The sequence below is a fragment of the Apium graveolens genome, unplaced genomic scaffold (assembly GCF_009905375.1).
Source record: "Apium graveolens cultivar Ventura unplaced genomic scaffold, ASM990537v1 ctg8477, whole genome shotgun sequence".
In the NCBI taxonomy this organism is placed as follows: Eukaryota; Viridiplantae; Streptophyta; class Magnoliopsida; order Apiales; family Apiaceae; genus Apium; species Apium graveolens.
The window spans coordinates 6740-30654 of record NW_027421213.1 but is presented as its reverse complement, the minus strand read 5'-3'; the positions used below and the strand labels follow the sequence as shown (position 1 = coordinate 30654).

Sequence of the window (23915 nt, the reverse complement as noted above, 5' to 3'; positions counted from 1 at the left end):
TGGCTGCTTCTTAGTTTATAATTATAATGCGTACGCATAATGTTGCGATGTTTGTATTTGTATTTTCAAAATTAAGTTACTTCTTAATAATGGGTGCATTTTAAGAGTTAAGTTGTTGATATATTTATGTTTATGCATTAACTGATGGATTTTCTATATATGTATAAGTATCGGATGACACATTGTTAGATATTTTGAGCTTCAGCCGTGACCTAGAGATACGTCCGTCTTGTATTTGCAGGCAGAACATAGGTCAACTAATGTGTGGAATGTAGGTGGTGGGGACAGTCAGAGATCCCGGGTTCGTTGTAAGTTTCCTGCATTGGAGCCTTGTTACCGCTTTAGTAGAGCGTTGGAGGCCGGAAACACATAGCTTTCATTTACCAACCGGAGAGTGTACTATTACATTGCAGGATGTAAGCATGATTCTTGGTTTGCGGATAGATGGAAATGTGATCACTGGTTCTACACATGCTGAGGGCGTTGAGGGTGGTTGGAGGGACCTTATAAGGAACATGTTTGGAACATCACCAGATCCAGTTAAGAGTCGATCAATGGTTGGTGCTAGGTTAAAGTTGAGCTGGCTAGATTCAGTTGTTCCTAAGGTTCTTGCTGATGATGCTGATGAGCGTGAACTAGTTCGATATACTCAGGCATATCTTCAACAGTCGCTTGGTGGTGTATTATTCACTGATCACCAGGGTTCCCAGGTGCATTGTATGTTTATACCTCTACTGCAGAATCTGGATCATTGTGCAACTTTATCATGGGGTTCGGGTGTACTTGCATACTTGTACAGGGAGTTATGCAAATCCTGCAAGATTGGCGTAGAGGAAATGGCAGGATGTGTTTTATTAGTTCAGTTGTGGGCATGGACGCGACTCCCTACTTTGGCCCCTGTCCCAAGTAAGTCTCCTTTGGATGTATGGGGTGATATTGCAGGCCCGTATGGTTTCAGGTACCTTCATTTTTATTTAATTAATTACTTGATTATATTCCAGAATGATAAAGAAATAGTTAGTTAAACTGTATCTCTGGAGCAGCTACCTGCAGATTTCTGTAAGCTTTGTTGTCAAGATAACTAAATATATGCATAATATATATTTATGCATAATGTTCTGGTATACTAAATAATGATTATATCATTTCCATATATATGTTTATGAGGTAGCCTGCTTAACCACAGACTGGCTTGGTTTACACCATTCAATGAATCTTTCCTAAAACTACTATTCCCAGCTAGCTACACAGAGATATATGTGTATTAATTATGTGATTGTTCATCTTTTTGTTTAATTATGTGTACTTTATTTGACATATTTTAGATGATTTATTTATAGTCGATTGTAATTTGAATTTACATGTTATTATGTTGCTTAGGTGGTGCGTTCCTAAATCATTTGCTGATGTTACTTCACATGTGACATGGATGATGCAGGTGATCATGACGAGACAGAGATTCTAAATGTCGACCTTTCAGCACCATCTTCTCATCCCAACTTTTACTTGCACCCGCCTACTGACTTCCATTTCCCACCAGCACATCAACATGATTTTATCCTTGTTCAGTCCTCACCATCAAATTGGGTTCCTAGTTTTCGGTTGCTGTCATCTAACGACTTTCTGACCCCACCTGCACAGGTCTGATCTGATAATTCATATGGCTTGTACATGTTTCCAGTATGATTGTTTTCATTACGAAAAGATGATAGAATTATGTTATCTTTTGTACTAGACACCATGCATATCTATATTAGTGCTCTCGGCAGGGGAGATGTGTACTATAACGACCATCTGTGATGACATTACCCTCATTTGTGTAGACTATAGGATTTTTAAACCATGGTATATTATAATATAAAAGCCAACAAAATTAGAAGTTTGGTATTTTGGTAGTCGAATAATAACAATATAGAGTATTTAGTTTTTTAGGACAAATTTAATGATAAAAATTTGGTGTTTTAAAAATAAGATGCTAATCAACCCTTTTGTAAAAAGGTATATAATTGTTTTCCTAAAGATTTGTTGTATGTTTTAATGTAGCACGAGCAACCTATACAGAAGCAGCAACCACTGAAACAACCAGTACAAGATGAACAACCACCACCACCACATGAATATGATACTGACAATTAGATTCCGAGCTTTCGATTAGTGTCTTCTAACAATTTTATGACCCCGCCATCACAGGTTTGATTTAGTACCTAAAAGTAGTGGGTACTATATTTTTATGTTAATTATTTATTTGGGAAATAAATTAAGAGTAATCACGTAGGGGTGATTAGATTATAGTTTAGTTCTTTCTTTAACGTAGTGTTTTGTACTCACTAAACCAACAATCTGTACTTGAAGGACCCGGACAATAGCAACAACCAGCTGTGGAGCAGCCTATACTGGAAGAAGTTGTACGTGAAGAGACTATATTGGAACCTATAATGCAGCAGTCTGTATTGGAAGAACAAGAAGCGGAAAATTGTTGGGAACCACGGACTTAGGGTGTTACTACGTTTTACGATAAAGATTACGAAAAGAGGATTACCTTGTTAATGGTTGATTCCACGCTCTTCTATTATATTCCCAAATTCCCTTGAGCGAAGTGTGGCCTCCGTCTTCTCAAGTTATCCTCTCTTCTTGCTCCTTGGTGGCTATAATATGTTTTCACACAATACCAAACAAGAAGAGAATAAGAATATATATAGGCTACAATAGGGACCATGGATAATTAGGTTGGACCTTCTAATTAAATCTTGAGCCTAGCCCAATGTAATTAAATATTAATTCAATCCACTAAAGAATTAATATTTGCACTACCTTTCCTAATACCGTAATTTAATTAATTCGGTTCCAATATTATTTGTTTATTAAATTCCCCATGTTTAAAATATCATATGTCCATTAATTAAATAAATTACTGATAATTTATTTAATTTATATCTTTTATCCTTGATCATCCACTCAACCTTTATTTAATTATGCCAGAATAAATTCCACCTGCAGGGTTTCACATAATTAAATCTTTTTGAGCTTTCAAGGGGACATCATTAACCAGAATATTATCAGGACATGGATTCCTTCAATAAATAATATCCACCATGTATATAATTCCATCACCCAAAATATAATAATATAATTAAAAGAATTATTTCATATATAAATCAAAGCATGTAAATAATATACACGTGTCAATTACTATTTCCGGATTAAGAATCTAAGCATTAATAATAACATAGAATCTTAGTTCTCCTTCTTAATCAGTATTAAGGGAACAATTCTAAATTTGATCCTGTTCAATATACACAAAGTATACTAGTATTATTTATTAGTCAATATAAACTAATCTAAATAATACTACAGCCATACTAGTGGATTGTCCAACACCACCTGTGCTGTGAACCTTATTATATTATATAACCGTATTTAACAATCTAATATTCTGTATCCCATTTGATACTAGATTGTTCACAATATAAAATATTAGACAACATGTAAACATTCAAATGATTCTCAAATAAACTGGCCAGAAATAAATGTACATACTTCAAATAAATATTTTCAGTATACACTAACAATCTCCCACTTATACTCAAAATATTCTATGTGTACATCAGTGTTTATTTAATCCACTATTACATAAAAATCTATGTATCCATCCATCTGACTCCTATCGCTTCCACATGCTTGTCAAAAACCTTGGTTGGCAAGCTCTTTGTGAAAGGATCTGCTCGGTTGTATTCTGATGATATGTGAGCCACAACTATATCCCCTCGCTTTACGATTCCTCGTATGAGATGATACTTACGTTCAATATGTTTAGCTGCTTTGTGGTCTCGCGGTTCCTTTGAATTTGCCACAGCACCGGTGTTATCACAATACACCGTCAAGCTCCTAGGAAAATTAGGTACCACATCTAAGTCCAAAAGGAAGTTCTTGAACCATACAGCCTCCTTGGCAGCCTCAGAGGCCGCCACGTACTCGGCCTCCATGGTGGAGTCTGCAATGCATTTCTGCTTTACACTCCTCCATATAACAGCTCCACCTCCCAAAGTAAAAACATATCCTGTAATAACCCCAATTTTTGGGAAATTTTTGAAACCCTTATGAATAGTGTTTTTGCTGAATGAGAAAACTTTTCATGCCACACTATGTAGGGGTTCTGATATGGATATTCTGAGATTTTATTAGTACTTTATATGGGATATAAGTGTATGTAAAGATCGTCAGAATCCAAATCCGAACACTTTGATTTTTCCCGGAAATTCACAAGATACGGAGAGAATTGAGTATAAGGTAACAGGATAAAAAGGATTTAAATTAAAGGATTATAGGAGAGGATCATAAAAGGAATATAATATATTGAGAAAGGTTAAGGGAACCTAAGTAATAAGATCCCGGGTATGATCCCTCAAACGATAAACGAGAACGAAAGATAAGCGAACCGTAAAACAAATAAGTGACCAAGAGACAAGCTTGTACAAGAAGCCAGGGACTGTGACATCATCAAACCACAAGGTGTGGACAAGTGGGAGCATTATGACATGTGCAAGGTGACATAAGCATGACATGGGAAGGAAGGAGGTGTGGTGGCTTTGTAACCACACAAATTCAAGGGCAAGAAGGTAATTGACTAAAGCAAGCACAAAAACCAAGCAACCAAGCCAAGAAAAAAATCATTTTCATCAAAATCAAAAAGCAACCAAGGCTTTGTTCTTGAAGCTCTCGGCTTTTTACTATTCATTAGGCAAGAATTTTCAAAAATTCAAGATCCAAGCTTCCTAAATTGGTGAGTAAATTCCCTAATCATCTTCATGCTTAGTTAGGGCTATATCATGAGTTTAAGCCATCAATTCCTTCTCAATCTTCTTCATTTAATCAAAGAAGAAGACAATGAATAGTGTTTTCAAGTTTTTAACTTGAAGTTTTTCTTGTTTTTCTTGAAGATCCAAGCTTTCCTAAGACTTCTCAAAGCTTCTTAAGGCTTCCTAGCTCAACCCACCACTTCAAGGAAGGTATACCATTTCCAAACCCTAGGTTCATATATATTATAAGGTGATTTTGAGTAGTGGGTTGATATTGTATCTTGTTGTTATGATTTAGAGTTTGAGATTTGGTATGGTAGTGAATGGAATGGTAATTATTGTGGTTTTGATTTAAAAGAACTTAAGAATGATTAAAGTTAAGTTTAAGCATAAGTATGAAAGATTAAATTGAATTGGTTGGGGTGGTTATGATGTGATAAGGATGGAGGATGGTTGTATGTTGGATTTGAGGTTGATTTGGGTTGATTGTGGATGGTTTAAAAATTGGAAATCACGTAAACATAGCCGTCGTAACGTCCGATTTTCTTTGGACTGTTTTTGTGCATAATATTAGGACCCGAGAACCCCCTGCTAGATTATGACCACTGCCATGTTTAGATAGCTCATGTTACGAGCTTCGTTTTGATATGTAGTTCGTTCGATTCCGATGCACGGTTTAGGAGAAACGACCGTTTCAAGTAACGGCGTTTCGCGAACGAAACTTTTCCCCTCGCCTTACTTTGAAACATAGGTTAAAGACCAAAAAGGGTTAATTAATGTATGAAACATTTATGGTAAGTGTGTTAGGCAGTTGGTAAGACACTCGCAAAGGAATCGCTTTAAAACTCGTAAAGGTTAAATTATTAAAAATGGTGGAGCCGAGGGTACCCAAGCGACTTAAGCAAATCAGTGAGCGCAAAACAAGCGTTAGAGTCTAAGTTAGTTAAAGTATAGAATTACAAGTGATTTTGGTTTAATTCCAACTTACTTGTTGTTTATAGGTTACCAGACTCGTCCCGAGCCATTCGTAACCCCCAGTCGCTCAGGCAAGTATTCTATCCGATACACTGTTGTTGTGATGTATACATTTGTATATGCATGATCTTGCGATAAATGCCTATTGGTTATTTAGCAAACTTTTGCGATATATTGTAGCATGTGATATGGTATATATACATGCATGCCTGTTTCGTAATCTTTCCATATATAATTGTTGATAATACATATGCTAGAGGATAGCGGTAACTTGCATATACCCTTAGTATAGGGACCCAAAGGTGAAAATATTTTCAAAAACCGGGAGTCGAGGATCCCGAGTAGATTTTATATATATGGATATGGATATATATATATATATATATATATTTATATATATATATGGTTATAGTTTTCCAAACTATTAATCGAATAAGGTTTATTCGATGACTTTAAACTTTATTTATTATTGAATATTATTTCGAATATTATTCGAAGGCGTATGACTCCTTTTATTATTTATTGAATATTATTTGAATATTCATTCGAGGGCTTATGACTCTTTTATATTATTTATTGAATATTATTTGAATATTCATTTGAGGATGTATGACTCCTTTATTTTATTTAATGAATATTATTTATAATATTCATTCGAGGTATTATGACTCAGCTTATTTTATTTATTGAATATTATTTGAATATTCATTTGAGGATCCATGACTCCGATTATTTGCTGAGATATATTCTTTATTTTATTAAAGAATAAGGTGTAAATAATCAAACTTATTTTCGATTATTCAAATAAAGATAATACTTTCATATAAGTATATCTTTGGTTATTTAATACTCGTTTCAAGTATAAATTTTAATACTTCTACTTCAATTATTTTTATAAAGATTATTCTTTATGGGAATATTATTTAAATAATAATATTCAGTCATTTTCTAAATATTCTGGGGACTGATTTACTTCATTAAATCAGCTTTACTCCAAACACTCTTTAAAGTGTTTTCGAGTCTTCAAAATGATTTTTAAAGTCAGAGCGGATCCCAAAACGCATTTTTATATTTAAGATCTTCCTTTTTAAGGGGATTTAAATACTCGCTCAAAACCTGGGGAATCCGGCTCTGTGGTGTATTTTATATTCGCAACGAGGTTGCAGTTTTGGTAAATGAATTGATTACTTGCCCAACGTTCGGGAAGTAAGCCCATCTAATTGAGTCGGCATAAGCGACAGGCCGGGGTACGGTCTATGAATGTGTAAGTGGCTGGGTGGCAGTCCATCAACGCGTGAGGGGCCGGGTAACGGTCTAGCGCGAGGTCCTAATGCGGCCAGGGTGATGACCGGTGAGGAATTCATCCATCTACAGTAGAAAAGGTTACTTATTGGTATCTTTGCCTGATCAGCAAGATATCTGGTTTATGCCAAAATTCTTTTCCTTTCCAAAATTCATTGGATGTTTCAAACTCTGTTCATACTTTACATAACAGAGGTTCCAGGAAATGTTTAAGAGATATATATATATGTGGATATATATATATATCGGGACTAAATAAAGTATCTCGTAACTTTATTTCATTCAATAATATTTCAAAGATTGAATCTATTCAAATCTTGTCTTGTAGTCTCATCTATGTGATGAACTTTTGAAACTGATTATAACTTGAACGGTGGTAGTTCAAGTAGTATTGGGAAAGATATAAGTATATTGGGGTATTTGGTAACCTCATCTTTTAAACTTATATCTAATTAATAATTGTCTTATGTATGACAAAGATTTTCAGAAAAACGTTGAGACAAGGTTAGATATATGAGATCACCTTGCAACGATATTTTTTCATACAGTTACACACTAGGACTTTGTGTATATTATGCATGGAAGAGGACTTCCAATATTTTGAAAAGTATATATGTATATATACTGAATATTTTGCGACTTCATCGCATTAAGTTATCAACTTGGTTCATTTCTTTTGACCAAGACTTTCATGAGTATTATGAGTAGGCTCATATATTGTAAATCATTATACATATTATTTTGATGGGCTTGCTGCTCACCCTTGCTTTCTTCTTTCATCACACAACAACAGTTAGGAAAGATGGCCAGACTCCAGCAGACCCAGCGCAAGCGCGTGGGAAGCGTCCCGCGTCTTCCCGTTGATGTTGTAGCTGCTATAGCTGCAGAGGTAGATCTATTGTAGATCAGACCATCTACTTTTGAGAATCAATTATGTATAATTATAACTTGTGGCAGATAATGGCAATTAACTGTAAATTTATCAAGTAATCATTTTGGGTTGTAATAACTTTTAAATTGTGGATTCAAAGACTTGTACTTATTTAAATTTCATCTCTGAGACTATAACGGGTTGTGGTGTGTGTTAGTGTGGGGTCACAGCATAAGGTTATTTATTATTAATTAAGTGAAGTGATATTGTGGAAAGAAAGACCGTGACGACCCGGATCCCCGACCCCGGATCTGGGGGTGTTACAGAAATGGTATCAGAGCTAAGCGTTATAAACCTCAGAGATGATGGGACGTTAAGATAATAAGTTCACTAAGATAATAAGAACTCTTGCCAAGTTCATAGTCGGGCTACCTAACGTAGTACTGACAGTTAAAACCCTTATGGGAACCCTTATAAATATCGTGATAGGAGCGTAGTTCGTTATCGTATATGGTAGCGGGACTCCGAACCCTGAGGTTGAAGAGCAACATCGCGATGATATTTTATTACTAATTGGAGATCGGATTGTGGATCCGATAGAGTGTCCTAATGCAGGACCGGATGATGTTGATATTGAGGATTTAGCGGTTGAGGATGTTGTCCTAGAAGGGATAGTTGTTGAGGAGGATCCCATGGAGGATCCTGACAGGATTGGATAAAGGACCACTGATGAATTGATGACCATGGTTTGGTCGACTACCAGAGGTAGGATTGGCCGGTCACTACCGGAGGTTCGTTCAAGTTGTAAAGATAGTAGCCCCTTTAACGCGGCTTACTCGTAAGACTGAGAAGTTCGAATGGACAGAGAAATGCGAGAACAGCTTTCAAGAACTGAAGCAGAGGTTGGTGATGGCCCTTATGCTGGCGTTGCCAGATGGAAAAAGAGATTTTGTGAAGTGTAGTGACGCTTCGCATAAGTGCTTAGGGTGCGTGCTTATGCAGCACGGTAAGGTAATCGCGTACATGTCAAGACAATTAAGGTAATATAAAATTCGATATCCCCGCTCATGAGCTTAGGCTCGTGGCAATAGTTTTACCCTAAAGATTGGAGGCACTACTTGTATGGAGAGAAGTGCGAGAATTACCTAAGCCATAAGTGCTCTAGTACATTTTCACGTAGAAAGAGCTCAACATATGCCAGAGGAGGCAGTTAGAGCTAATCAAGAATAATGATTGGGAGATTCTTTATCATTCGGGGAAAGCCAATATGGTGGCTGATGCCCTTAGTAAAAAGGAGAGACTCAAGATGATAATGTCTTTTGGAGAGTTTATAAGAGATTTGAGAAAATGGAAATAGAAGTGAAGGTAACCGGAGCCGGTACCAAAAAGCTGTTTGAGATTGCAATACAGCCCGAATTATTGGAAAAGATCATATTGTGCCAGAAAAAGTTATGAATGAAGGCAGAGAGCCAACAAATAGATAAGAGGTTAATACCGAGAAAGATGAGAAGGGAATAATGAGGTATTCCTACAGAATTTGGGTTCCAAATGTTCAAGAGCTTAAAGATGGGATCTTAGATGAAAGCTAGTTTGAGGAATAAGATTTAGAGCAAACCCTGAACGTGATAGTCAGGGAGGTTGCAATTAAGATATAAAGAACCCGGAATATAATAAAGTGGAAAATGAAGGTTTTAAATTAAAAGATGACTCCAATTATGGGGAGTAGGAAGAAATATTTAGACTAAGAAAGCAAAAGTCGAGCGAGATAAGGAGACCCGAGACGGTACTCCTATACGGAAATTCATGAACTTATCTAAACAGAACTTATATTTTATTCCCAACCACCACCTTGAGGAAACAATGTGGTGTGAAATTCTTTCAGAACCTCTAAGTCGCTAAGCTCTTAGAGTTCCCAGGAACAAGCTGGCCCAGTCGAGGCAAGAGCCTGGCTAAAGGAAATATAGGAATCATTTGAGATTCTAAATGATTGACGAATCACAAAAGACTGTTTTTATCACTTACCCTCCCAAGAGAGAGACCACCCGCTGGTGAAAGGCCAAGGAAGGCACGGACCAAGAGATTATAATAAACTGATTAAAGTTCAGCCAATTGTTTTCGGGAAAGTAATTCCCAAGGTTATGGAATAGTGTAAAAGCTTTAGAGCCAGAACAAAGGCAGACGAGTATGATGAATTATGAATCTAAGTTGTAAAAGTTATCAAGATTCGTTCTGAAGACACGAATCCAGAATGACGGGATGTTTGAAATCAATGCTTATGTTGTGTTGGTTCATGAAATAACGATAAGAGAAAGGAATATAAAGGCAACAGAGTTTGAGGAATGATAAGGGAATTGGGTATGAGGAAACCCTAAAGACTCGTAGCAATAGAAATAGATAAATATGCATTCGTCAGGATGAGGGTGATTCACCATGAGTTAAAATTGATGGGTGAAGGCATAAGAGATGCATATATTTTATCCCCTTTAAGTTGGGAGGATTCGAGGAAACATTGAGATAGTCGAAGGATAAATAGTGAGACGCGGATAGACTGAGGAGACAAGGAAGTAAGAAATTAGGAAAATTGGATGAAGGAAGTGACCTTCAAGAATGTGAAGTGTAAGACCGGTGGTATGATACCCAGGAAGGGAGACGCCAGGTATGAAAGATATCCCAACATTGAGATGACTGTTGAGATAAACAACAAAAGTAAATAAGGATTTATTAAGAAGAAGTTCACGTTGAACACGACCAATATCTTCCAGATTATCCATGTGATCATTACCAAATCAGGAAAGAAAAGCGGATAACCATTTTTATCTTTTGGAGGCCATGTGGATTGACCCTAACTTGAATAAGGATGCTATTGTGAAATTCGGTATAGACTATCGAGGTGGAAATGATTGAATAAGATACCCTTATCAGGGATATATGACTTTATTTATCCATGGAAGGATGCTTGTACCTTTTTAAAGGTAGAATTAAGGATAGAACATCGGTAACTTAAAACGAATCCTAGGGGAATGCATAAAGGTTGGCATTTCACCCTTAATAGGGATAGTATGAGTTTTGACAGTATGAATTGGAAAGGATTAAGGTAATAATAACCTTTAAGGATCAGTGGAGAAATTTTTCAGAAGTATATAGACAATGGTTCTAGTATCAGTAAATGGTATTTTGATATGCCCTGTATATAGGGAATACAGGAGGAACGATTGAAGGATAACCTTAGAGGTTTTACAAGGAGAAAGGAAATATTCGAAATTCTCAAGAATAAAAATGTTGATAAAGGAAATATGACATAATTATAATGATGCCAAGTGGGGCACGTGTTAAACCACGAGAAAGTATGGATCGAACCAGTAAAGGTCGAAATTATTCAGGGCAATTAAGACTTAAGATAAAAGATGTTCTAAGTATGATTGAGAGTCAGTCGTGACAGTGATTAACCTCTAACGACTGAGGCAATAACTTATGGAAAAATGGTGATATTTTTTTTTTACTCATCAAATTTTAAGGAATACATCTTCACAAAAGCAGTGATTGAAATAAGGTAGAAAATTTATTTGGAGGTGGTTAAAATGACATTGACTATAAGGAAATTTTAATATCAGGAAAGGCCAAAGAGGTGGCCGACACTTTAAAGGTAAGAGGATAATTATAGGCGCTTGTGCCAGAGGAATACAGTGATGATGGTTAAAACTGTGAAGGTTGTATTATGGTTTGGAAGATTGACATTCCTTCTGATGACTGTGCAATACCCAACCATAATAGTAGTTGGTAAAAGTTTAATTCGTGTAATCGCCATGAACGGGCTATCTATCTTAGGAGGTCCTATCTTGGGATAAGCCAGGACCATAGTTTCCAAAAGGACTAGACGAACCTTTGAGTTAAGTCTTCTATTTAAGGCATATGATTAAGAATGGTATTAACCTGCTATCGTTGCTTTGATTGAAACTCTTCTGCAATTTTATCTGCTTCACGTCATGAATGTACGTCAGGATCAGGAGTGTTCTTCATGAATCAAGAACGGTGATCATGTTACCTCCTTAGAAGAATTCGATATGATATGAATGGACTCCGTATAGGTTAGCTATTAAAACTTCATGGAAAACGAATGACTACAGTAGGTCAACGGTGGGCCATAGTAATGTAGGAATGATTTGAGAGTAATGAGCTGATTACTTACAACCGTGAGAGTTGTATTGGAATGGATGTTGAGAGTAAGTACCACTAATCGGGTCGTGGTGGTGTATAAGTTATCATTGATAGACTAATTAAGTCAATTATCTACCTATGATATATTTATTCCTTCTTATCGATAAAGAGTAGTATTACCCATACGAAGAAGGTTGCGGTATAGAAATGGATTCTAGTAACGATGAGGTATAGAATGAGATCCCAGATTCGATTCTCGATGTCGAGGGAGTTTCAAAGGTGATTATGTATAAGCTCGAGGAAGAGCATGGGTCCATAGAATGATGGACGGGATAGCGAAAATATTTAGGCAGTGGAAATACGAGGCTATAATGCTTGATGCTGATATAAATACGTATATGTTTTGTTCTCCTATGACAAACCTCTATAGTTCAGAGGTAGATTCCAAGCCAGATATTTTGTGCAGTATAATTTTTTTTCATAATATACAATTCTCTTCAGTTCAGTTCTTTTCTCTTCTTTTCATTTCATGTAAGCTGAGAAGAACAACCCTTCCAGAAGGGGAGGTATTGCCGAATGACTATCTATCTGTGTGATAGAAGCCGAGTAGGATACCAGCTATTGTTTAATTGCTTGTCAAGTACTAAAGGCTGGCCACCTTCTGTACTAACTATGCGATATAACAAGTGTTCATGATCATAGTGATCTCTCAACAAATTCCTTTACTTCTATTTGATTGATCAAATTTTGGAAAATAGAAACAACTGAAAAAGGAGTAATAAAGTAGTGGTAGTATGCGGAATGGAAACACATTCGTGATACTAAGGTTGTACGTGGTCATTAAAAGGTTATAGAACGCTAACGAGCAAAAGTATAACTAGTATAATATTAGGAACTGGAAGGTTAGTAGCGATTATGAACTAGAAAAGAATGGGTATTGAGAAGCAAAAGCTCTAATGCTAGAACGCTATAATGAGAGTCTGTGCAATAGACTTGAAAGAATTTGGAATGATCACTTAACGCGGATTTAGTTATATCACGAAAATAGATCATATGTCATTATCGAGGTGTCACCTTATGAGATCCTTGAGGGAAGATAATGTCGATCTCCCTTATGTTAGGATGAAGTTGTAGAGCGCAAGATGCTCGGACCCGCAGTAGTCCAAAGGACCAGGGATATAATAGATCTAATCAGAGGACGGCTGGTAGTAACCCAAGATGGACATAAGAGGTATGCTGATTTGACTCAAAAAAGGACAAAGAGTATGAAATAGGGGGCCTAGTAATGTTATAGGTATCCCCTTGGAAACCCTTGAAAAGGATTGATGAGGTTCGGAAAGAAAGGAAAGCTAAGTTTACAATTTGTTGGACCCTTGGATATATTAAGACGTTTGGGAAGTTAGCATATGAGCAAGCCCTACCCCCAAACCTGTAGCAAGTTCATAACGTGTTCCACGTATCAATGTTAAGAAAGTGTAATTCGGATGCCAGACAAATAGGGGTATATGAGCGCATAGACATGCAACCAGACGTAACCTATATGGAGCAACCAGGAAGGGTATAGAGTAAAAAGGAACGAGTGCTTAGGAGAAGGGTTATCAAACTAGTAAGAGTTTGATGGTAGAACCACAATGTGGGAAAATTTACTCGAGAGTTAGAAAGTGCAATGCTAAGAGAGTATCCCTATTCACTTTCTATCTGATTCCGGGACGGAATCCTTTTAAGGAGGGGAGACTGTAATAACCCCAATTTTTGGGAAATTTTTGAAACCCTTATGAATAGTGTTTTTGCTGAATGAGAAAACTTTTCATGCCACACTATGTAGGGGTTCTGATATGGATATTCTGAGATTTTATTAGTACTTTATATGGGATATAAGTGTATGTAAAGATCGTCAGAATCCAAATCCGAACACTTTGATTTTTCCCGGAAATACACTAGATACGGAAAGATTTGAGAAAAAGGTAACAGGATAAAAAGGATTTAAATTAAAGGATTATAAGAGAGGATCATAAAAGGAATACAATATATTGAGAAAGGTTAAGGGAACCTAAGTAATAAGATCCCGGGTATGATCCCTCAAACGATAAACGAGAACGAAAGATAAGCGAACCGTAAAACAAATAAGTGACCAAGAGACAAGCTTGTACAAGAAGCCAGGGACTGTGACATCATTAAACCACAAGGTGTGGACAAGTGGGAGCATTATGACATGTGCAAGGTGACACAAGCATGACATGGGAAGGAAGAAGGTGTGGTGGCTTTTTAACCACACAAATTCAAGGGCAACTAGGTAATTAACTAAATCAAACACAAAAACAAGCCAACCAAGCCAAGCAAAATCATTTTTCATCAAAATCAAAAAGAAACCAAGGCATTGTTCTTCATGCTCTCGGCCAAAACAGAACCAGAACACTAAAACTGCTGTATCTCCTTCATTTCTCACTCAAATATTGTGTTCTATAGCTCATTGGAAAGATATTGAGATGGCCTACAACTCTTGTTCACAAGTCTCGTCCAAATAATCATGGTAAGACCCTCATTTTTACAGTTCTTTAAATCGGACTTTTAGAAACTTCAAAGCCTAACTTTGTGTTCTTGATTTCTTTGGAAAGATCAAGCTTGTAGGAGGCTCCCTAAGGCTTCCTAGCAACTTAACACCTCCCAAGGAAGGTATAAACTTCAAACCCTAGCCTTTACTTTATTTGTTAGTAAGTTTAATGGTTGGTGTTGTGAAATGAGAAGCATGGATTGTGATTATTAGTAGTTTGGTTTGATTTGGAAGTGTTTTGGTAATTGAAGCTTGATTATAGTTCATAGGTCTTGATTGTGGTTGTTTGAGTTGAAAACCTTGGAGATTATGGACTGATGTGGTATGGTTTAGGTGAATTTTTGTTGTATTGATGGTTATGAGTTGGTTGGTGGTTAATTGGAGTAGTTTAAACATTGGTAATCGCGTAAACATAGCCATCGTAACGTCCGATTTTCTTTGGACTGTTTTTGCGCATAGCATTAGGACCCGAGAACCCCCTGCTAGATTATTACCACTGCCATGTTTAGATAGCTCATGTTACGAGCTTCGTTTTGATATGTAGTTCGTTCGATTCCGATGCACGGTTTAGGAGAAACGACCGTTTCAAGTAACGGCATTTCGCGAACGAAACTTTTCCCCTCGCCTTACTTTGAAACATAGGTTAAAGACCAAAATGGGTTAATTAATGCATGAAACATTTATGGTAACTGTGTTAGGCAGTTGGTAAGACACTCGCGAAGGAATCGCCTTAAAACTCGTAAAGGTTAAATTATTAAAAATGGTGGAGCCGAGGGTACCCGGGTGACTTAAGCAAATCAGTAAGCGCAAAACGAGCGTTAGAGTCTGAGTTGGTTAGAGTATAGATTTACAAGTGACTTTGGTTTAATTCCAACTTACTTGTTGTTTATAGGTTACCAGACTCGTCCCGAGCCATTCGTAACCCCAGTCGCTCAGGCAAGTTTTCTACCCGTTATACTGTTGTCGTGATGAATATATGTATATGCATTATCTTGCGATAGATGCATGTTGGTTAATTAGCAAATGTTGCGATATATTGAAGCATGCTGATATAGTATATATATGCATGCCTGTTTCGTATTCTTGCCATATATATCTGTTGGTTCAGTTGATAATACCTATGCTAGAGAATAGCGGTAACTTGCATATACCCTTAGTATAGGGACCCAAAGGTGAAAACATTTTCTAAAACCGGGAGTCGAGGATCCCGAGTAGATTTTATATATATATATATATATTTATATATATATGGTTATAGTTTTCAAAACTATTAATCGAATAAGGTTTATTCGATAACTTTATTTTATTTAATGAATATTATTTCGAATATTCATTCGAGGACTTATGACTCCTTTTATTTTATTATTTGAATATTATTTGAATATTCATTCGAGGGCTTATGACTCTTTTATATTATTTATTGAATATTATTTGAATATTCATTCGAGTGCTTATGACTCTGTTTATATTATTTAATGAATATTATTTGAATATTCATTTGAGGATCTATGACTCCGATTATTTGCTGAAATATATTCTTTATTTTATTAAAGAATAAGGTGTTAATAATCAAACTTATTTTCGATTATTCAAATAAAGATAATACTTTCATATAAGTGTATCTTTGGTTATTTAATACTCGTTTCAAGTATAAGTTTTAAAACTTCTACTTCAATTATTTTTATAAAGATTATTCTTTATGGGAATATTATTTAAATAATAATATTCAGATATTTTCTAATATATCGGGACTGATTTATTTCATTAAATCAGCTTTACTCCAAATATTCTTAAAAATGTTTTCGAGTCTTCAAAATGATTTTAAAAGTTAGAGCGGATCCCAAAACTCGTTTTCCGATTTAAGATCTTCCTTTCGAAGGAGACTTGAATATTCGCTCAAAATCTTGGGGATCCGGCTCTGTGGTGTATTTTATATTCGCAACATGGTTGCTGTTTTGAGAAAACAATTTGATTACTTGCCCACTGTTCGGGAAGTAAGTCCATCTGATTGAGTCGGCATAAGCGACAGGCCGGGGTACGATCTATGAATGTGTAAGTGGCTGGGTGGCAGTCCATCAACGCGTAAGAGGCCGGGTGGCGGTCCAGCACAAGGTCCTTATGTGGCCAGGGTGATGACCGGTGGGGGATTCATCCATCTACTAGTAGAAAAGGTTACTTATTGGTATCTTTGCCTGATCAGCAAGATATCTGGTTTATGCCAAAATTCTTTTCCTTTCCAAAATTCATTGGATATTATAACTCTGTTCATACTTTACATGACAGAGATTTTCAGGAAATGTATGAGATATATATATATATATGGATATATATATATCAGGACTTAATGAAGTATCTCGTAACTTCATTATTTATAATGATATTTCAAAGATTGAATCTATTCAAGTCTTATCTTGTAGTCTCATCTGGGTGATGAACTTTGAAACTGATTATAACTTGAGCGGTGGTAGTTCAAGTAGTATGTGGATATAAAGTATATTGGAGTATCTTGTAACTTCATTTTTTTAACTTATATCTAGTAAATGATTATCTTATGTATGACAAAGATTTTCAGAAAAACGTTGAGACAAGGTTAGATATATGAGATCACCTTGCAACGGTATTTTTATACAGTTATACACTGGAACTCTCTGTGTATTATGCATGGAAGAGGACTTCCAATATTTTGAAAAGTATATATGTATATATACTGAATATTTTGCGACTTCATCGCATTAAGATATCAAACTTGGTTCATTTCTTTTGACCAAGACTTTCATGAGTACTATGAGAAGGCTCATATATTGTAAATCATTATACATATTATTTTGGTGGGCTTGCTGCTCACCCTTGCTTTATTTCTTCATCACACAACAACAGTTAGGAAAGATGGCCAGACTCCAGCAGACCCAGCGCAAGCGCGTGGGAAGCGTCCCGCGTCTTCCCGTTGATGTTGTAGCTGCTATAGCTGCAGAGGTAGATCTATTGTAGATCAGACCATATACTTTTGAGAATCAATTATGTATAATTATAACTTGTGGCAGATAATGGCAATTAACTGTAAATTTATCAAGTAATCATTTTGGGTTGTAATAACTTTTAAATTGTGGATTCAAAGACTTGTACTTATTTAAATTTCATCTCTGAGACTATAACGGGTTGTGGTGTGTGTTAGTGTGGGGTCACAGCATAAGGTTATTTATTATTAATTAAGTGAAGTGATATTGTGGAAAGAAAGACCGTGACGACCCGGATCCCCGACCCCAGATCTGGGGGTGTTACACCAGTGGAGCAGGGTTGGTTTTGCAAAGCCCTGATGGATTCTTAATTGAGTATGCCATGAAGCTAGACTTCCCAACCACAAACAATGAGGCAGAGTATGAAGCCCTGATTGCTGGCCTTGGTCTAGCTGGGACACTTAGAGTCAAAAACTTAAAGGTCCGTGGAGACTCGAAGTTGATCATATCCCAGGTAAAGGGAGAATTTGAGGCAAGGGATGATATGATGGCTAAGTATGTTCGCCTAGTAAGGGCTGTGATGACCCAATTTAATGAATGCCATGTTGAACACATTCCAAGGAAAGAAAATGTTAAGGCAGATGCGCTATCAAAGTTCGCTTCGTCTGAGATTGAAGAAAGTTCAGGAAGTGTGTACTTCCGTGTTTTGAAGACACGAAGCATAGATGTTAAGCTGCTGGCTCCCATAGGCTTGGGGACGTCATGGATTGATCCCATCAAGGCTCACATTCAGACCGGTTGGTTGCCAAGTGATGCAACTGAAGCACGGAAGTTAACTGTTCGGGCACTAAGGTACTCTTTGATAGATGGGATTCTTTACAAAAGTTCTTTCGTGGTTCCCTACTTGAGGTGTCTCAGGCCCGATGAGGCACGCTTGGCTCTTGAAGAAGTGCATGAAGGTATTTATGGACAACACTTGGGGGGCAGGGCCTTGGCTCATAAGATAACTCGTTTAGGCTTCTATTGGCCAGAAATGATGGCTGATGCCAAAGAATATGTGAAGAAGTGTGATCGCTGTCAGAAGCATGCACCAGTTGTTAGACAACCCCCCGAGATGCTGACCTCTATCAACTCGCCTATTCCCTTTGCCATGTGGGGGATGGATATTCTAGGGCCTTTTCCTATGGCCACGGCACAAAGGAAATTTCTGATTGTAGCCATTGATTATTTCACCAAGTGGATTGAAGCCAAACCCTTGGCCAAAATCACAACTAAGCAGGTTGCACAATTCCTGTGGGAAAACATTATGTGCCGATATGGAATTCCCCGTATCCTCGTCACTGACAATGGAACACAATTCAACAATGAGGAATTCAAGAAGTATTGTGAAGAAAATGAAATTGAGTTACGATTCACCTCTGTGGCTCACCCGCAAGCCAATGGGCAAGCAGAGGTAGCAAATCGGATAATCCTGGATGGACTAAAAAAGAGGATCGAGAAGTCAAGAAATAATTGGGTGGATGAGATACTTCCAATATTATGGGCCTATAGGACTACCTGTAGAGTCACGACAGGAGCAACTCCTTTCATGTTGGCATATGGGGCAGAAGCAGTAGTTCCTGTGGAGATATCGCATTCCTCTCCAAGGATTCAGACTTTCAATGCTGTAAAAAATGAGGAAGGGCAGAGGTTAGCCCTGGATCTAATTGATGAAGTGCGAGATGAGGCACACGCCAAGATAGTAGAATATCAGAAAAAGGCTTCATTCTATTACAACCTAAGGGTTAAAGAGAGATTTTTTAAACAAGGAGATCTAGTCTTGAGAAAAATAGAGGCATCTGGTGTAGGACAAAAAGGGAAGCTTGCCCCGAATTGGGAAGGGCCGTACAGAGTCAAGAGTGTTCAAGGTAGAGGAACCTACAAGCTAGAGACTATGGATGGATTTGAAGTCCCGAGAACTTGGCATGCACAAAACCTGAAGGTTTACTATGTGTAGGGCAGCCGGATACGATTCTCACTCGTCAGGATGGCGAGTAGGTTGAAAAGCACCTTGAAGCTTTGCTTGCTTAGGATTTATATGTTTTAGTTTTATTACGAAGTTTATTATTACTTGTGTAAGGGACGAATCCCAGACAATTTTACGAAATTCATGAGTTCTTCAAAGTATGTTTGTGGCCTAACAAATAAAAGTCAAATGCATGGATGCAAGCATAGAAGGTGATAAATGAAATAGATCTGATAGATATTACAAAAATTCGATAAATAAAGTCTCGAAAATAGGATAAAAAACAGAAAGCCACGCAGGGCTGAAAAAGCTCTAAGGAGCTGAAGTACCCTCGGCATCCATATTATCATCCTCTCCACTCTCGCTGGATGTCTCTGTCGTCTCGGAGGAGGAGGAAGGGCTTTCGTCCTCAGCAGGTCTGGAAGAAGACTCGGGAGGAGGAAGGAGTGGATCCTGAGGAACATGGTCCGAGACAACTACTCGGGTACGAAACCTCTGTAGCAAAGCCTCGTCATCAGGGCAGATGTAGTCCGCCGGGTTAATATCAGGACAAGCCTCGTTCACGGTCCCAAGGGCCGTGTCCCAACCAGTCCTAAAAAACCCGGGAAAGACTGAATCATCCCTAATCCTCATGGATTGGGCAAACTCCTCCGAGTCCAGATAGTTGTCTATAGCTTTATCCTTCTCCGCCCGAAGTACCACCAGCTCGGCGTTAGACTCTCCGAGTTCTTCCTCTTTGCGCTTGAGCTTCTTCTCCAGGGTAGCATACTTCTTCTGTTGCCTCCTGAGGGCATTATCGGCCTTATCAGAAGCCCGCTTCCACGATTCGGCTTGCCTCACAGCGCCTTGAAAGTAGGCGTTAGACTGGAACAAAGCAATTAACAAAGTATAAGGCAAGAAAATGCTACAAGAATGAAAAATAAGTTCAAAAAAGAGAAGGCATACCGAAGCCAGAGACTGAGCTCCCATGAGCTTAATCCTCTCAAGATCAGGGGTGGCCACCACATCAGTAAAATCCTTGGGAGTCACGCTATGGTAAGACCAATCCCAAGCATGTTTCGTGGAACCAACTACGGTGTCCCCTCGGCGGAATCCCCAGAGAGGCTGAAAGGCGCCTGTGGCTATCTTGGCCGCCCTCTCAGAACTCTTGTCAGCCATTTAGTAAAGACTGGAAAAGAAGGCTGGAAGCTAAGGGAGGAAAGTTGAAAGAGGAGAAAGATTGGAGAGTTTTAGAAATAAATGAAGTGAAGAGTGAAGAGTGTGAGTGAGAGCACACCCCCCCCCCACCTTTATATAGGAGGAAAAGAAGGAAATTGGGCCTAGAAAAGCCCATTCAGGCCCAAAAAAAAGAAGGTTCTGGAAGCATCAGGAAAGCTTTGGAAAATTCAAGAAAGAAAACTTGAGTTTTTTTTAAGATTCTGGAAGAATCCAGAAACAATCCTAGAGTAATTTGGAGTTTGGGTTTAGAAAACAAAAGCCCAGTTAAGGGCCCAAGTGTTGAAAGAGGCCCAAATGGTTTTAGGGGTGGAAAAGAAGTCCAGCTAAGATAAAAAAAAAATTTTTTTGGCCTGAACCCAAAACGTTGGCCCAAATTAAAAGCCCAGAATTAGAGGCCCAATTGAAAGGCCTGTGAAGCCCAGTAAGAGAATAAGCCCAGTTAAAATGGGCCCAAGTTTTAGCCCAGCATAAGGGGCCTAAATCCAAGTATGTACAAAAATTTATATACATGCATATGTTCTTGACCTGTTCGACCAGAAAACACAAAGAAGTCCTGGTCGAATGGCTTGAGCTCGAAATCAAGTCGATCAGGGTAAATAAAGGCCTTAATTCGACCAGGACCAGGATCAATTCGACCAGAAAATATAGAGAAATCCTGATCGAAGCCCCTGAGGTCGAGATCCTGTCGATCAGGGTTGAAAAGAAGGCTTAATTCGACTAAAATTAGACCCATTCGACCAAGAAACACGAAAGATTCCTGGTCGAAATCATTGAGGTCAAAATTCTGTCGACCTGGGCAGCAAGAGTAGCTTAATTCGGTCAAAAAGCAAGAATCCTGACCGAAAGGGACGAAAATCCTAGTCGAAAAAAAAAAAAAGTCCTGGCCGAAATTCGACCAGGACTCCTGACCGAAAGCATCCTCCTCGAAAATCCTTCGACCAAGGCACAGCAGGGGCTAATTCGACCAGGATCCTGGTCGAATGGATTCCTAGTCGAAAATTGTATAAAAAAAAAAGGGGGAGAAAAAAGAGAAAAAAGAAAAGGAAGAAAAAATCCTGGAAAATTACAAAAAAATAAGGAAATTCCTTAAAATAATTTCTGAAAAATGTATAAATCCAGAAAATAAAGGATAAATCCCAGAAATTAGGGAAAAAATCCAGAAATTAAGGATAAATCCCAGAAAATTAGGGAAAAATCCCAGAAATTAGGGAAAAAATCCAGAAATTAAGGATAAATCCCAGAAAATTAGGGAAAAAATCCAGAAATAAAGGATAAATCCCAGAAATTAGGGAAAAAATCCAGAAATTAAGGATAAATCCCAGAAAATTAGGGAAAAAATCCAGAAATTAAGGATAAATCCCAGAAAATTAGGGAAAAATCCAGAAATTAGGGAAAAATCCCAGAAAATTAGGATAAATCCCAGAAATTAAGGGAAAAATCCGGAAATTAGGGAAAATCCCAGAAAATTAGGGAAAAATCCCAGAAATTAGGGAAAAAATCCAGAAATTAAGGATAAATCCCAGAAAATTAGGGAAAAAATCCAGAATATAAGGATAAATCCCAGAAAATTAGGGAAAAATCCAGAAACTAGGGAAAAATCCCAGAAAATTAGGATAAATCCTAGAAATTAAGGGAAAAATCCAGAAATTAGGGAAAATCCCAGAAAATTAGGGAAAAATTCCTGGAAATTAAGATAATTTCTGAATAAAAGGAAGATTCATTGTAAATGTGTAGGTCGCTCCACACTTTACGCAAAAACGAAACCCTGTAAGGGAACGAATAGACTTAACTTCTGCGAAACCTAATCAATGTTTCCCAAAAGTTGGGGGGCAAATGATAGGGATAAATAAATTATGATTGTATAATTAAATACTGCATTAATTGTACAAACTGTGGGCTGCTAGGCCCAATAAAAAGATATATGATACTCAGACCAGAAAGGTTAAGCCTAATGGACCAGATCCGGCCTGATGGAATAAAAAAGGCCCAAAAGCCCTGATTATTAATTAAATTCGTAATTAATTAATAAGGGACAAATCAGATGTTGAAAAGAGTCCCGATAAGGATATAAATCCTTGGAGATTAGCCTCAAGGGGACCTAAAAGGATAAGGAATCAGTTTCCTACTACCTAGGACTCCAAAGTCCATTCTAATTATGAGACTTGCCCACCAAGTCTCCTATACCAAGTCCAATTCAAGGACTCCCAACACCTATATAAGGGGTCTCACCCCCACCAATCAGAACTACGTTTTTTGGCTTGATTCTCTAATTCACAGAGATACGTAGGCATCTCGTAAAGGAAGATTGAGTCACGAAACACGAGAGCAGCCATTAAAGGCCTTGAGCTCCCGAATCTTAGTATTAAATATAGCAAGTAATAACCTTAGTTTTTTTATCCATAACACCTACTTTCCCATTCCAATTGGTTTTCATTTTAGATTATATTTTATTCTCAATTTTTTCCAATATGTCATTCAATTGCTTAATTGATAGATGCCCTACATTTACCTTACCAGCATTCTTGGTTTTGTTTGACTCTCCTGAGACAAAATTCTTTGTTACTAAACCATGTTTCTCATTTAGCTTCGCTAGCTTTCCTTGAATGATGGTATATTTATCCTTCAACGGATGAGCTTCATCATTCAACGGATGAGCTTCATCATCCATTAATTCAAAATCTGTTGACAGACCATCAACTAAATTCGGGTTCAGTTTCTTCTTGTCTTCCTTCCAAGCTTCTTTACAAAATGATTCAATCCCTTGAACTTTAGCAATTTGTGCACTAACATCGCCAAAACATTTCCAGGATTTAATGACCTCTTGTTCTCGTTCAAGCTGCTTTCTAAAAATTTCTTCTTTCTTCAAAAACTCTATTAACTCATCTTTAGCAATTTTACACTAAATTTTCAATTTCTCAAACTCAATAAATTGAGTTTTTAACTTAGCATTTCTATCACTCAAAAACATATTATTCTCTTTAATTCTAGTGTTCTCTTTTGTGAGTGATCTAAGTGTGACACGCAATTGATACAATTCAGTTGACATATCATTAATAGCATCATTGCATTCATCTGTAGAAAGCTGTGA

The 23915-nt window shown here is 37.3% G+C and overlaps 2 protein-coding genes across 2 annotated transcripts; one reads left to right on the top strand and one right to left on the bottom strand.

Moving 5' to 3' along the window:
- The first annotated feature begins 422 nt into the window (after positions 1–422).
- On the top strand, positions 423–2136 carry LOC141705042 (serine/threonine-protein phosphatase 7 long form homolog). The gene is made up of 3 exons (XM_074508114.1): positions 423–958; positions 1381–1438; positions 2044–2136. Exons 1-3 carry the CDS (start codon positions 423–425, stop codon positions 2134–2136), a joined length of 687 nt encoding a protein of 228 aa, XP_074364215.1.
- A 48-nt stretch (positions 2137–2184) lies between these two features.
- On the bottom strand, positions 2185–20674 carry LOC141705041 (uncharacterized). The gene is made up of 3 exons (XM_074508113.1): positions 20555–20674; positions 19939–20473; positions 2185–2204 (listed from the first exon to the last, which is right to left on the bottom strand). Exons 1-3 carry the CDS (start codon positions 20576–20578, stop codon positions 2185–2187), a joined length of 579 nt encoding a protein of 192 aa, XP_074364214.1. The 5' UTR covers positions 20579–20674.
- Positions 20675–23915: the final 3241 nt, after the last annotated feature.

Excerpts from the sequence above, each read along its gene's own strand:
- LOC141705041 (XM_074508113.1), bottom strand. The coding sequence starts at position 20,578 with ATGGGAGCTCAGTCTCTGGCTTCG. Across the intron at positions 20,474-20,554 it reads GAGCTCAGTCTCTGGCTTCG|TCTAACGCCTACTTTCAAGG; the intron begins GTATGCCTTCTC and ends GCTTTGTTCCAG. Across the intron at positions 2,205-19,938 it reads TGATAATATGGATGCCGAGG|GTACTAAATCAAACCTGTGA; the intron begins GTACTTCAGCTC and ends CACTACTTTTAG.
- LOC141705042 (XM_074508114.1), top strand. The coding sequence starts at position 423 with ATGATTCTTGGTTTGCGGATAGATGGAAATGTGATCACTGGTTCTACA. Across the intron at positions 959-1,380 it reads GCAGGCCCGTATGGTTTCAG|GTGGTGCGTTCCTAAATCAT; the intron begins GTACCTTCATTT and ends TATGTTGCTTAG. Across the intron at positions 1,439-2,043 it reads ATGTGACATGGATGATGCAG|CACGAGCAACCTATACAGAA; the intron begins GTGATCATGACG and ends GTTTTAATGTAG.